This window comes from Parasteatoda tepidariorum, chromosome 8 (assembly GCF_043381705.1).
Source record: "Parasteatoda tepidariorum isolate YZ-2023 chromosome 8, CAS_Ptep_4.0, whole genome shotgun sequence".
NCBI lineage: Eukaryota > Metazoa > Arthropoda > Arachnida > Araneae > Theridiidae > Parasteatoda > Parasteatoda tepidariorum.
This window is the reverse complement of record NC_092211.1, coordinates 1,508,090-1,522,502: the sequence shown is the minus strand read 5'-3', so window position 1 is coordinate 1,522,502 and position 14,413 is coordinate 1,508,090. Positions and strand designations below refer to the sequence as shown.

At 31.4% G+C, this 14,413-nt stretch overlaps 1 protein-coding gene across 2 annotated transcripts in view; it reads left to right on the top strand.

Annotated features, from left to right (window-relative positions):
• The window catches only part of LOC107456010 (nedd8-conjugating enzyme UbcE2M-like), a 31,758-nt gene extending 24,020 nt beyond the window's left edge, over positions 1-7,738 (top strand). Inside the window, exons 1-2 of one of the 2 annotated variants that reach the window (XM_016073775.3) lie at positions 4,566-4,950; positions 7,205-7,738. In XM_016073775.3, the coding sequence (XP_015929261.1) occupies positions 4,687-4,950; positions 7,205-7,471 (531 nt within the window). In that variant the 5' untranslated portion in view covers positions 4,566-4,686 and the 3' untranslated portion in view covers positions 7,472-7,738. Of the gene's footprint in view, positions 1-4,565; positions 4,951-7,204 lie in introns of those variants that run through there. The other variant, XM_043051186.2, reaches the window with a different exon arrangement.
• The last annotated feature ends 6,675 nt before the right edge of the window (positions 7,739-14,413 follow it).

Below are 14,413 nucleotides of genomic sequence, written 5' to 3'. Positions count from 1 at the left end.
TTGCGCGCCGAATCCAATCAATTAAAAATGAAAACTGTTGCCATCGCGAGAAAAGAAATATCATCGGTTTTATTGATACATACATACGTACGTATTAGCGTTTTATATAATATAGATTAACTGTTTCCGTATCGTTAAAGTTCATGAGTTTGCTTCTCTCATTTGATCTACTATTTATTGATTGTATTTACAAACATGATTCGCAAGATATTGAAAAATAACATTATATTAATTTCCTTGGGGGGCGCAATCATTTAAGACTTTGCTCACACCGCTGGTTGGAGAGTTGGGAGTTCGATCCTGGCAGCCGAGAAAATAGCCGGCGTGTGTATGCAGAAAAGTGCACGTTAACTCTGTCATAGCTGAAAGTGCTCTTCGTGGTTGTGATGTGAAAGTTTGGAGAGCGCTGTCCACGCCATCTGTCCAACATCAAAATTCGTTGGGTTCCTACCATATCCGTTGAAAGATAAAGCCCTAAAAATGGGGCTAGGTGCTTGGTCATGATTGGTTATTGATGCTAATTTCATAGATTGTAATAATATTTTAAGCCATTTGGTTCTTTATCAAATAAAGCATTTTTAATAAAACGACAGTTTTTTTTACACAGATTGATGATTAATTTAATGTGTTGATTACTTGATTTTATAACTGTCGTTGAACAGCCGACCGAATTTATGGGTTTACGACTACCAATATTCATCTCCGTAGCCTTGTAATTTTCAACCCAATCCAGAAAACAAGGGAACTGCTGGATCAAGTAGTGGAAGAAATTTGATTACGTGAAGGACTTTTCGATGGAACTAACCCGCATTTGCGTTATATGGAGAGGAAGACCACGATAACCTCCCACTGTTAGCCTGACGACAAAGGGATTCTAACCCATGATCCGTCTACCACTGAGGATATTTCACGGCAGCATTGTGGTCGGCGCAAACCGGATGCGGATTCGTTCCGACCAGCTATAGCTGGGATTCGAACCAGGTTCACTTCATTGGAATGAGAACAGATTGATGATTAATTAACGTTCTATCCCCTGATCCATCGCGGCTCTGATGATTGAACTTGATTATTTAAATAATTTATTAAACATAAGGTTAATTTATGCTTTTGTTTAAGCGAAGATCTTAAAATAATTTCTTTTCGATTTTCACTTCAATGAGTTGGTAATGTGAAGTTTATTTATAAGTAATTATGAAGATTACTTGAATAATTTGAGAAATGAAATACTTTTTTGGTACTTTAGCATATTATCCTAGTCCACCAGCAAATTGCTTAGATAATGTCAAGAATAAATCAAGAATATATAAAGCAACATATGCCACTACCAGAAACCTAATGTCTAAAAAGTTAAGATTAAACATGAAGTTCATAGTTGACATCGTCGTAGGCTATTAAGGCAATTGGTTTTGTTCTCCAGTGGCGCCATCTGTGGCCAATAATTCGACTTCCGCCTCATCCATTCGTCACACCCGTTAACAGGACGGATCCATTCATACATCCATCGATCGTAATTTTGACCTAAACCAGCGAACGACCAATCGCCAATTCAGTACCCCCAGAGGTATAATTTGTTGTGGGAACTTTCTGACCCAACAGATTTAACTTGCACCTGTCATCATTTTCTACACGGGGAGTCTTCAGTCGGCTGAATTTGAACTCCCGCTCTTATTAACGTGAATCCAGCGCCCTACCAACCAGACTATATCCCGGCCAGTAAACATGATTAGAGTAACATATTCTACATATTTAAATTTGAATCTATATTGGTGTTGGGAGAGCATTGTTTCATTCTTATTAGTTGTTTAATGTCCTACATGAAATACACTTACAGGCTAGAGCACTTTTTTAAGGCCTGGTTTCTTAGGACAGGACGCCGTCAGCTGGAAATCAGCGCTAACCTCTGATTGGCCCATTTGTGAGTTTGATAGTATACGTCATCGAACGCTCATCTGGAACTACAATTGCCGTCCAACTCAACTGCAGTTGGATTACAACGTGACGTTAACCACAGAAGCAATGGCGGACAACATCCAACAGCACATTGAAATTAGCCAAAATTTTGATTTTGACATTAAACGTAGCTTCTTATTAAACATAGCACTCCTCATTTAACTCAGCTATAATGTGTTTTTTCTTGGACCAAGTCATTATTTGTTCTCTAGAACACTGGTCGACCATAACAAAATCAATACAAATTCAAAATAAATATTTGTTTACGTTATTAAACGCATGCGCAATGAGAGATAATGTCTGCGTTGGACCGACTGCTCACGCTGAGCNTTACTAACGTGAGTCCAGCGCCCTACCAACCAGACTATCCCGGCCAGTAAACATGATTAGAGTAACATATTCTACATATTTAAATTTGAATCTATATTGGTGTTGGGAGAGCATTGTTTCAATCTTATTAGTTGTTTAATGTCTTACATGAAATACTCTTACAGGCTAGAGCACTTTTTAAGATGTACGGTAACTATTTTTCCAAAGAGTTTTAAAAATAATGTAAAATAAATTTTTAATATTTAAGTGGCAGCTAAACTTTTACTTAAAAATTATTTATTTTAAAGATTTTCACCTGTGAGTCCTTGGCCTCGGTGATCTATTTTTAGATTTCTGAAAAGTTTACTTGTTTGTCTATTTTGTTTGGAAAGCGAAAAGCATTTTGGCATGGATTTTAACATTGTTTGGCTACAGCTGTTTCTAATGATCGTGATTTAAGAGGTGGATGTTGCAACTTGCATGACATAAGTTGTTTCCAAACAATTAAGTTTATCTTTTTCTTCTTCTTCACTTTTTTATTCTTTTCGTTCGTCAAAAAAGATTTAAAAAAAACATTTAACTAGCTAATAGTGCAATTAGTTAATAGTGTTAATAGCTAATAGTATATCTGTTGACACATGTATCTAAAACTATTTCTAAATTGCTTTTATCACTAGAATTACCGACATTTATAAAATTCATTAATTTTACAAAAACAAGATTAAATATAACAAATTTCATAATAAATAACAAAATTGTATCGAATAGGAAGACAGCTTTTTTTAATATTTTATTCATTCTTTTGTATTAATGTAGGGCAACATAAGTTAAAAATATTATAGCTAGCATTTTAATAATTTATGATTATGAAATACTACATGAAACATCCCTGTATGTGTCTTTCTCTGCGTTAAAGATAAAATCTTCCGAACACGGTTCCCTTCACAGAAATAATTTTTCTTACTTTCAGTTATTTTCTGTTGTTTAGATTTAAGAGAAACTGTTATACATCATTGAAATTTCTTTAATTTACAAAATTCATTGATGATAAATTTTTACAATATTTTAGTACAAATATAATTTTATATAATATAGTTTATATTTGTATAATTAATTATATAAATATACTTTAGTACAAATATAATTTAATATTATATATTTCATATTTGTATAATTAATTATACAAATATACTTTAGTACAAATATAATTCTGATAGGGAAGGTTTTTTAGTTTTCCTACAGTATGCGATTTTGGAAGAATAAATACAAAGTAAATTGACGACAGCATAACATTTAATATTCACTGATATCTATAAGTTAATATATAGTTATAAGCGTATTAAATATAATTATATTAATTATAATTATATTGATTACAATTATATTAATTATAATTATATTAATTATAATTACGTTAATTATAATTATATTAATTATAATTATATTAATTATAAATATATTAATTGCAATTATATTAATTTCAGTTTTAAAATACATTAAACATCAGTTTTAACATCATTAATGTGGAAAATACATGTTACAATTATGTATGTTACATGTTACAATTAGTTATATCTTTAATATTAAAACATGTCGAACATCATAATTGTAAATAGAGTTACGTTGTTTACGCTGTTACATTCATAAAAAATAAACATTGATGCGTGTGATTTTATTGACCTTGCGCACCACAAATCTAGAAGATTATTTTAATTGTTATTAGACTGTTTCTTATAATTAAAGAAACACAAATTATATTTTTATTTCTAACTAGACCGTCAGAAAAATATCGATATAAAAGTGGCACCGGTGTCCCATCTGTGTTAAAGGGTTAAGTCTCATTCGATTTAATGTAGGAAACAATACTTAACTTGTCTAGAAAGCAATGTCAGATGCAAAAATAGGAACATCTTGAATATTGCAGTTTTTATGCATTAAACCATTATAACTTCTAAACCATGAATCTTATCATCTCGTACTTAGTCTCATGCATCAGAAACAATACATCGTTTGTTCTATTAAGCTTTTCTTACCATTTACCACCGCTAAAATCCGACACGTAAGCACTTGCAACTTTTTACCACTTACTAAGAACTGGGTACTCAAGAGTTTACTCTTGAGTTGAACAATGCTATGGAGCGTGTGGGACTCTTTCTTTTAGATTTCTTGGTTCAGTCATATTTTCTATACTAAATTCTCCTGTGAATATCGTTATGAATAGTTGGACAATGTGTAGTCATTGATATCTGTTGGCAGTCATGAGCATTATTTATTTTACACAAGATTTTGATTCGGTAACACTCGACTTCAGACAAACAGACAGTATGAGGTTTTGAGACACATCTTGCCTAAATCAAATAAATGTACAAAAATTTATTGTACATCGCAAGGGATTTGTTAGTTAAATTTAATTTTTAAAAAAAAACTATGATAAGATTCCCTGCAATTAAAAAGAAAAGAAAACAGGAAAAGAACGATGCGACTAAGAAATGTTGCTCTTCAGCGTTAATTAGATTAACGAAAGATGTTAACGCACTTCAATCTTCAGAAATTTGTTCAATTGCTTTTCCAGATCCTGATGACTTGTTTAATTTCCAGTTGAAAATAACACCGGATGAAGGATTCTACAAACACGCCGCTCATGATTTTATTTTCAGAGTGTCACCTGAATATCCTTATGATCCTCCAAAGGTATGGGATAATGTCTTTTAATCGAGATACTTTTCGATTCTCGCCAAGTTGTGATCACGGTTAATCGCCAAGCTGGGCGATTTTATGAAGTTTTGGCCGATGTTTTGTTGAAATTTACCTATGTTTTATTGAAATATCATTATGTTTTGGCTGCCATTCCTGTTACCATTTTGTTCCGCGCAAACAGGAATGGCATACCAAACATAAGTCACCAATTGCGCCAAGGTGCAACCTCAAGTATATTTTTACCTTTTTTTTCGTATTGATAAACGTTTGCAATTTTTTTTTCTTTTGAGTGACGGCTATTTTGTTTTGGCCACTTGTTGAAGTATTCCCAAGGTATTGCCAAAAACAGAGAAAAAAAAACGATGGCTTGACGGGATTTGCATGCGAAAAGTTCCTTGGTTCACTTTGAGTAAGAAAATTAAATCACTAATTGTCAGTTATTTCACTTCGATATATAGCGTGAGGTGAGAGGTCATAAGAAAATCCTCAAGCTTTTATTTACTCCAAAGATGCTTAATTAGCTGTGGAAGTAAGTACTACTGGTATAATGGTAATAAATGCTGTGATAGTGCTGGTATAATAGGTACCTAATATAAGTTCCTTATATAATTTCTAAAGTAATCGGATTTTCACAGTTTCCTGAGAAGAAAAAGAACGTTAATAAACTTCAAGCGTGAAAGTAAATGCTATCCATATGTGGATGAATATAAATATGATAATGTTGAAGTAACGTAAAGACGTTATGCAAATCATAAATTATAATCAATAAGATTAAATAATAGACAGCTTCTTCGATACTATAATTACCATCACCAGTACCATATTACAGATTGCAGGAAATTGAGTTTCGATAAGGAGCCGTAAATGCATGCAAAATGGCTTTTGATAGTACCCAAAAAAGCTATGCTTGTTTGTTTTTTTTTTAACACTTTCATGCTTTTCTTCTCACAATTTATGCGGACCTTTAATGTAAATGGTTTTTTTTTAAATTTTCTTTTAACGAAGTTTCTTAAAAACATGCAAGGAATTTCGAGAAACATAGTGTTTATCCATATTTTTTATAGTCATATTTTTACATAAAATTGTTTCTTTACCCTTTCCGGTGCAGAGTACCTTGTTCGGCGACACTAACTCAACAAATGTTATAAATATAAACCAGTAGAAATGTAAAAATAATTGCTTTTAAAAGTTTAGCAATTTTCAAATAATTAATTTCTTAAATTCAATTTTTTGAACAACAATGAGCGAAAGTATATCACTTCACTTAAAATATATTGTCCATGGCCACATTTGCAAATTTCTTGCCAGATTAAAATTTTCAATCAAAATTTGCTGTATCGGAAATGGTTAATATTGTTTAAATATAGAACCTTATAACTATTGTCCTAATGAAATTAAGATGTTTTATTTTTATTTATTTATCAAACCTCTTTTAAAATAGCAATTACTTGAACAATTTGAAAACATAGCATATCAAATTCTTATATACAAGAATAATATATTGACATAAGTCCTCTCTATATTAAGAACACTCTGCTTATACCAATGCCTATCATTTTTAAACAATGGCTTACTGGTTCGCACCAAACGCAGTGCTGACGAAAAATATCCCAAGTGGTTTACGGAGCACGAGTTAGAGCCACCTTGCCATCGGACCAACGAAAGAAGGTGGCTTCAGTGGTTTCTCTCTTACGTAACAAAAATGAGTATTTTAACGAAATATCAATGAAGATTAGTATAGATATCACTGAGGACTAGTTTATTCTAATAATTAAATCAGGAATTTCCTTGCCTAAGGGGCTAAACAATGATATAGCTGCAAATCCGATACGAATCATGTGTTGTCTGTGTTAAATTAAATGGCAATAGCCTACTCCTTATACTGTGTTCTTGAATTTAATATCTGTTACTTCTATAGACATAACTGTTATTTCCTTTCACGATTTAATGTAAGATGTATGACTTATATCTATCACCCTAATATCGAGTACACAAATATAACTGTTATTTCGTTTCAAAGTTCAATGTATGACTCAAATCTACCACCCTAATATAGTTACATATGCATGATGTATGACTTATATCTATCACCCTAATATCGAGTACATAAATATAACTGTTATTTCGTTTTAAGGTTCAATGTATGACTCAAATCTACCACCCTAATATAGTTACATATGCATGATGTATGACTGATTTCTATCACCCTAATATAGAGTACATAAATATACCTGATTTTCGTTTCAAGGTTCGGTGTATGACTGATATCTACCACCCTAATATCGATACAGAGGGCAATGTGTGCCTCAACATTTTGAGAGAGGACTGGAATCCTATCCTTGATCTGAACGCCATCGTTTTTGGATTGCTGCATCTTCTGCTCGATCCCAATCCAGATGATCCATTGAATGAAAAAGCTGCTGAAGAGTTTAGGAGTGATCAAATTTCGTTTGCCAACAACGTCAGCAGAGTGATGGACAAAGTAATCACAGCAGCTGCTCTCTCGGAAGATTAGTTTTTTTTATTTTTTTAAATATTGTCAATTACCTAAAGATAAATAATTAAAGTTGAGAGTGATATCACTTATGATTTATTTGAATCAAATCTATCTTTACCACTTGATGACAAAGCTTTCCTGGATTTGAGGAATGATCAAATTTCGTTTGTCAACAAGTGATGGACAAAGCAATCACTGCGCAGTAGGACAAACAGTTTTGCTTTTAAAATTTTGTTAATTATTTGAATATTAAATACTATTAAATAATTAAAGTAATACTCCTTTTGTTGTGTGTGATGTAGTTTATGGAGCTATAGCAATTTAATGGTCTTTGATTAAAGGACTTGGAGAAATAGAGCAATAAGCTGTATAAAAAGTCCTTTATCTCGGAGGTCAGAAATCCGCATCCGTCGAAGAAAAGGTACTAGTTTTTAGTCTTTTAGTATGTTTATTCAGAGAAAGTGCGTTTTCGTGTGAGATTTTGCAACTTAAAATATAATGTGCAGTAATTAATTGCAATTTGTAAGATAGGTTGAACTCCTACCCACCCCAGGGGGGTATACGAAGATAAAAATAAAATTATTGCAATAAAAATGTCTCTAAAAACTAAAATTACAGTAAAATCTTGCCAAATGACAGTGGTGGTGATCAGTTAAAAGTGGATTATCTATAACACTTGACAATTAAAAACATGTTTTAAAGGCAATGAAATCCAATAGCGCCGGTGTAAATGTCGAGAATTATATAAGGAAACAAGAGACAAAAAATCTCAAAACTAAAATCAATGAAAGCTACTAGTCCTAAGAGTAAATGTCTAAAAGTAAAAGTCTGACTAGAAGTCGATGAAGTCTAAAATCAAAAGCAGATAAAATTTGGAAATATAAGGTTAAAAGTTTATTAGTTAAAAAATTTATGATGACATGCTCTATTGTTGGTTCATGACTGAGGTCAGTTGATCTGGGGCTAAAATGTCCTCGAGGGTTTGTTTAATAATTTAAGTCACAATTTTCCTGCAGGTCAATATGGCAAAGAATTGATGTTCCTCTTCGCAGTTATTCATGTGGGTTCCACGAAGTGCCCGGAATCTTGGACAGTGCTTAATTAGATGTTTAATGTCCTTAATAGCAATTTGTAAGTTAGACATAAAGATTGAGTCTTAGTACGTGAAAATACAACCATTCGATGAAAAGTTATTAAAAGTGTTCCCTTTTTTGAGCAACGTACACCTCATTAATTGAAGGGATTGGGGCAATATGATTATACGCCTTATTTTCAAATAGTTCAAAAACCACGATGTGGGCAATGAGGTATTTCTGTGCATTGTGAAGTTATCAAATAGAAATTCCAGAAACGCGTGAAGAAACTGTATGAAAACAATATTAAGGAACAGTTTAATATAAAAATTTCACTTTTGGCCGAAATTTTGAATGAAACAACGATGAATTCTGCTTGTGTTGATCAGAAAACGATTGAAACTTTTATCGTAATTAAGGCATCAAACACCAGTTGAGATTAGAACACTCTAATTTGTCAGAGTGATCTGAATTTTGTTTGTTAGCGTTTTGTTTGTCAACAAAACTACAATAAATTCGGCGTGTAGCGATCCGGATCACAAGTAGAGATTCAGTAGAATAATCAGTTCAAATCAGTAAAGAAAAATCAGTTTCAATTTAAAATAGTCTGGCTAGTCAGGAGAGTGGTCAAAATTTGGATTTCAAGTTATCATTCTCACCGATCCGGAAGTAAATTAATAAAAACAAAGAAAGAAAAATGCAAATCCAAATATTTCCAATCCGATGAAAAGTTGTTGTTCTAAACAGACGTTTCGACATTACAAAAACAGTCATTCAAAGAAATATAAAACGTAATTAATAAATAAATCGTTTTCATTCAAACAGTATTTGCTAAAATGAATATATATTTAATTATCCGAATTGAAATTTCCTTCCTTTTGTTCCGAAGGAGCGTTCTTGAAGTGAACTGAGCATACAATCCCATAAGAAATTCTAATTACATAAAAAAAAGAACAAAAAAATATCTCGAAAAAAGAACTTATTCATATTCTTTCTTGAGTCATTTTCTTTCCCATTGGGATCCTACAGTGCAGCGCGAGTAATTATCGTCATTATCTCAGGAACGAATGAATTGGTAATTTTTTTTTTAACCCAATGACGGGTTTCATCATATTTTGCCCTTCGCTTTTATGTCACTAGTTATAGAATACCCAGTTTCGAAATTGCAAAGAAAATGACAGTGATTACAACTTAATATATTCAGCAAATATAGAAAGATATGGTAGGGATTCCTATTCTTTCAACAACGTGAGTTCATAATTGTCTTTCGAAATCTAGAAGAATGTTTTTTTGTGTCACATTTATTACTTATTTTAATTCAGTGGCAGCATCGTCACTACTATAAAAAAAACTAAATTGAGGTAACTAATTTGAGTTTAAAGCTTACAACTCGTTTAAAGCTAAGTTACTATTTTATTTTAGAAATGTCATGCAGTTTTATCATAAAAAAATATACGTATCACCTAAATATTAGAATGTAATGTATATATCCTTGGATAAAATATAAACAATTTTTTTTACTGCAAAAATCCTTCTCAAACAAGCTTTATTTTTACAGCACTTTTTTTTTAATTTCTAATGGAACGTTGATTTTTTTTTTTTTTTTTTTTTTTTTTTTAAATTTTTTGAGGGTTGAGGTCTAGAGATCTGAATCTCAAATTCATCGACCAAATTAGCTCTGCTTGAATAAGTGTTGTCATCGATTTAAATAAAGTCCTGAGCACAACACACGAGGCGATCATAGAGCTATAAGACTTCACTCCTATATACCTCACATCGAGTCGTCGTGGCTCAGGGGATAGAGAGCTTGCCTTCCAATGAGGTGGCCCGGGTTCGAATCCCCGCGATGACTGGTTGATACGAATTCCGCACCCGGTTTGCACCGACACAGAGCTTAACGTAAAATAACCGTAACTGTAGACGGAATCATGGGTTAGAGTCCCCTTGTCGTCAGGCTAACCGTGGGAGGTTTTTCTCTCCATGTAGCGCAAATGAGGGTTAGTTCCATCAAAAAGTCCTCCAAGAAGGTTACTTTCTCCAAATACTTGATCCAGGAGTTCCCTTATTTTCTGGATTGGGTTCAAAATTACAAGGCTACAGAGTTGAACATTATTAGTCGTAAATCCAGCATTGGGTCAGCTGTTCAGTGACGGTTATAATAATTTATATAAATATACCGCGCATCAGTTTAACTGCTTCTGCAAATAAATAGATGGGGCAGCAACCATTCAATATGATGTATGCCCACACCACACTGTGATCGATTTATAGGATGGCAATACATCTCCTCATGTCAATTAAAGAGACATTTATATTAGTGTGATGTACTAGTATGAAGTTTTAGAGTACTAGAACGCCTTTTCATGGATGTAATTGGCCGGGATTTTATTTTAATAGATGACAACAGTAGTACGCGCGGGCATGGAGTACTAATCAAATCGGCAGCTTACTGGGTGGTGTGAATATTCACCGTAAAAATTGACCATTCAGATATCCAGACCCCTATCTTACAGAGCAGTGGTTCCTAACCTATTATGATTCATTATCCCTTTTCATTATTTCGAGAATCAGATTTCTCTCTTTAAAAACTCAAAACATTTATATGCACTATATTCAGATTTATTTTTCTCCTTGGACCTCAATACTTTCCACTAAAACGCATAAGATTTTGTTTTCAAAATATACAATTATTGTAGCTTTATGCATGAACATTTTATTAATATGTTCACCCTAACGAAATAGACAATTAAATAGATTTAAAAAATAATCATTTGTACTAAAAAAAATAAAAAAAATTTTTAATCTAATGAATATATATTGAGGTTCTAATGTGAAGAGTAATTTTACGCATTGCTGAAACTTGTAAGAATTTAAATACCGAATGCTCTTTATTTTTAAAAAAATTTCACTCTAAATATTAAAATTTATATCTGGAAACATACGTAATCATTTAATCTCTTTTGCTCACTCTATTTTCTTTTTGCTAATTCTAATTGACATCTCGAGCACGAGTTTATAAAATAAAGACCTCGTGTGGGAAAATTAAATTTGTACAACAATGGACAATTAATATTTAAAGCAAAAAAGTTGGGGGAAAAACAAAGAAGAGAAAACACTTAAATTTGAGAAATCAGTTTACAAATAAGAATTTCGAAACAAAATTCGTTAATATCACGTAATAATATAAAAGTCTTTTCTTTGATTTCTATGAGCACGCCAAATTTTTAATCAGTAATTGCATTTCACTGGGCTACAAATCGACCAAACATGTGGCATTTTACCCTTCAAGTTTAACAATTCTCCAACTAATTGTTGAATCATAATTTGTTTTATATTTCCTTGTTGTATTTTAAGTTTCTAAATGTGCAAGCAGAGAAAAATGTAATGTAGGCAGAAAAAAGTGAGAATTCTCAAAAAAAAGCACTTAAAATTGCAATAACTCAACTAAAATTGGAATTTCAAAAAAAACTCTTAAGTTCATAAACAAATACTATAGCCCATTCAGTATACTTAATTTTAACTATGCAGTTGCATTCTAGGGGCCTGAATGTTTTTTGTCCCTACAAGTTTAATAGTTTATATTTCTTCATCTAATAATCAAATGTTAATTTTTTTTTTTATTTCAATGTACCCAGAGTAAATTCACTTTCACTTCATTCACTTTCATTTTCACTTCTGTCATTTAAAGTTTCTAAAACTTATAGTTTTTACGCAACAAAACAAAATGCAGTGTTACACAAGATCATTACGATTTATTAATATATAGAGAAACTAATTACACTTGGGAACAATTTTTTTGTTGCATTTCTACAAATATTTGATATTGCCTAATCCAGGGGAGGGGATTTCAAATTTGAAATTAATTTTTGCTCCTGAAGCTACAGATTTTTTTTAAATGACATTTTCAGTCTATTTTTGGTTGAGATGTATAAGTTTAAAAATATTACATATGACGGAATTGCGTCAATGTTGCAGCAAACTTCAAAGGAAGTTAGGCGCATCATCAAGATTAAAATTGGATAGCAACCCATGCCATATGCCGGTAAGAGACTTTCCCTATTATTACCCGTTCAAAAGCATACGAAGAAACAGTTCATATTATTCAAGCGTCCCTAGTGGCGTATGATGACGCTGCCAGACATGGGTTCCTATGCATTTTTATTCCTGATGATGTGATGTTGGAACATATTTGGGACCCAACATGACATGTTTTTAAGTTGGTATATTTCGATAAAAAATAGACTAGAAATGTACTTTAAAAAAAAAACTGTAGTCTGTAGAGAGGAAAGGACTGCAGATTTGAAATCAGTGGTACGGAATTATCTAAGATCTCTTTAAAAAAAATCTTATGCAACAGGGAAAAAAAAAATTTTATTAGAGTAATTCAAGCGAACTAAATTAATTATTCAATAAATATAAAAAAATATCAGTATAGCAAATTAGTCACTTTAATGGGATTATGAGAGTCCTTTCTTCGCTAGTTTTTAGATACACTCCTAGATAGCAAAATAAGGTTTATTTTTACTCAGCAAAAACCTTGTAATGTAAACCTAAAAAGGTTTGTTATGAGGTCTACGTGTAAACCTTCTAACCTCAAAATAAGATCTGTGACAATCTGCTCTATTTTACACATGTTACCCTAATCTAAAACCTTGAAAAACAACCTTCTATATAAAAAACCTTATATTGAGGTCAACTTAGGGTTTTCAAACGTGAAAAAGTTCATTAATATAGCTAGCCTCAAAATGAAAATAATCTTAAATCTAGGTAATTATAATGTTTCTTTTCGCAACGTCCTGTACGCTCAGCTAAAATCCACCTTGTCTGGAAATTTTAACAGACACTGCAATTTGATCCTATCGCTACTGTGACGTAAGCTAAAACGTTATTATGGACCTAAGTGAACATTTTACTTAAGTGACAATACTTTTTAAAAAAGGTTTAAAAAATATATTTTTTAATCCTTTTAGGATGAAAGGTTTGAAACTGCAATATTTTTGCTTTATTGAAAAAATGTTTTTAGTACAAACATTTTTGTGACGATAAAAAGAAAATTCCGTCACAAGGTTGCCTTTAAGGGTTGCTTTCAGGGACTGAATTGCAATCACTTTGAAACAGAATCACCTTTACCTTTCAAACGATTTATTTAAATGGATTTCATTTGTAATTTAATACAAAGTCTGAGTCACATAGTCAAAAAAAACTGAAAAAAAGGCAATCAACGTTGCAGTCAGAAAATTTTTCTGGGGAGGGAATTCTTAATTGATAATTTTAATATTCATAAATTTACAATACACCACAATTAAAACAAAAAACTTTAAAGAAAAAACGGCTTTTAAATATACTTATTGAATAAAATATAAATTAATGAGTAGAGAAGGACCTAGTGTAAACACAATATTAAAAAATCTGCTAAAAAATTTACTTAGCATTATTTTGAACATAAATTTTTTTTTTAATTAAAATGTACCAATACATTAAATATAGGTTCAAAAAACATTTTATGCATGCAAGAATCAGTTTCAAAGAATTAAAATATATAGAATATTAAAATTGTTATTCCTATGTAAAGTTGTAACCACAAGTAATATGTACTTATTAGTTGTTCACACTGAATTTCAAAATTTTTATTTTTACATCCTATCACTAAAGCAAGAAAATCTTTGTTTTAATTTTATAAATCTCATAAAAATATAACAAAATTTTTCTCAGAAATTAAACCACTGCTTATACATCAGACTCATCAAATATATTTTTTAAAGTTAACAAAATAAAGATTTTAAATAAATATTTCTGATATTTAACTGCAATAAATATTTTATGAGCTATGTTTATGCAAGATATTAAAATCGCAAAATTTTAATTTTTTTTTTAATGAAAAGAAAAG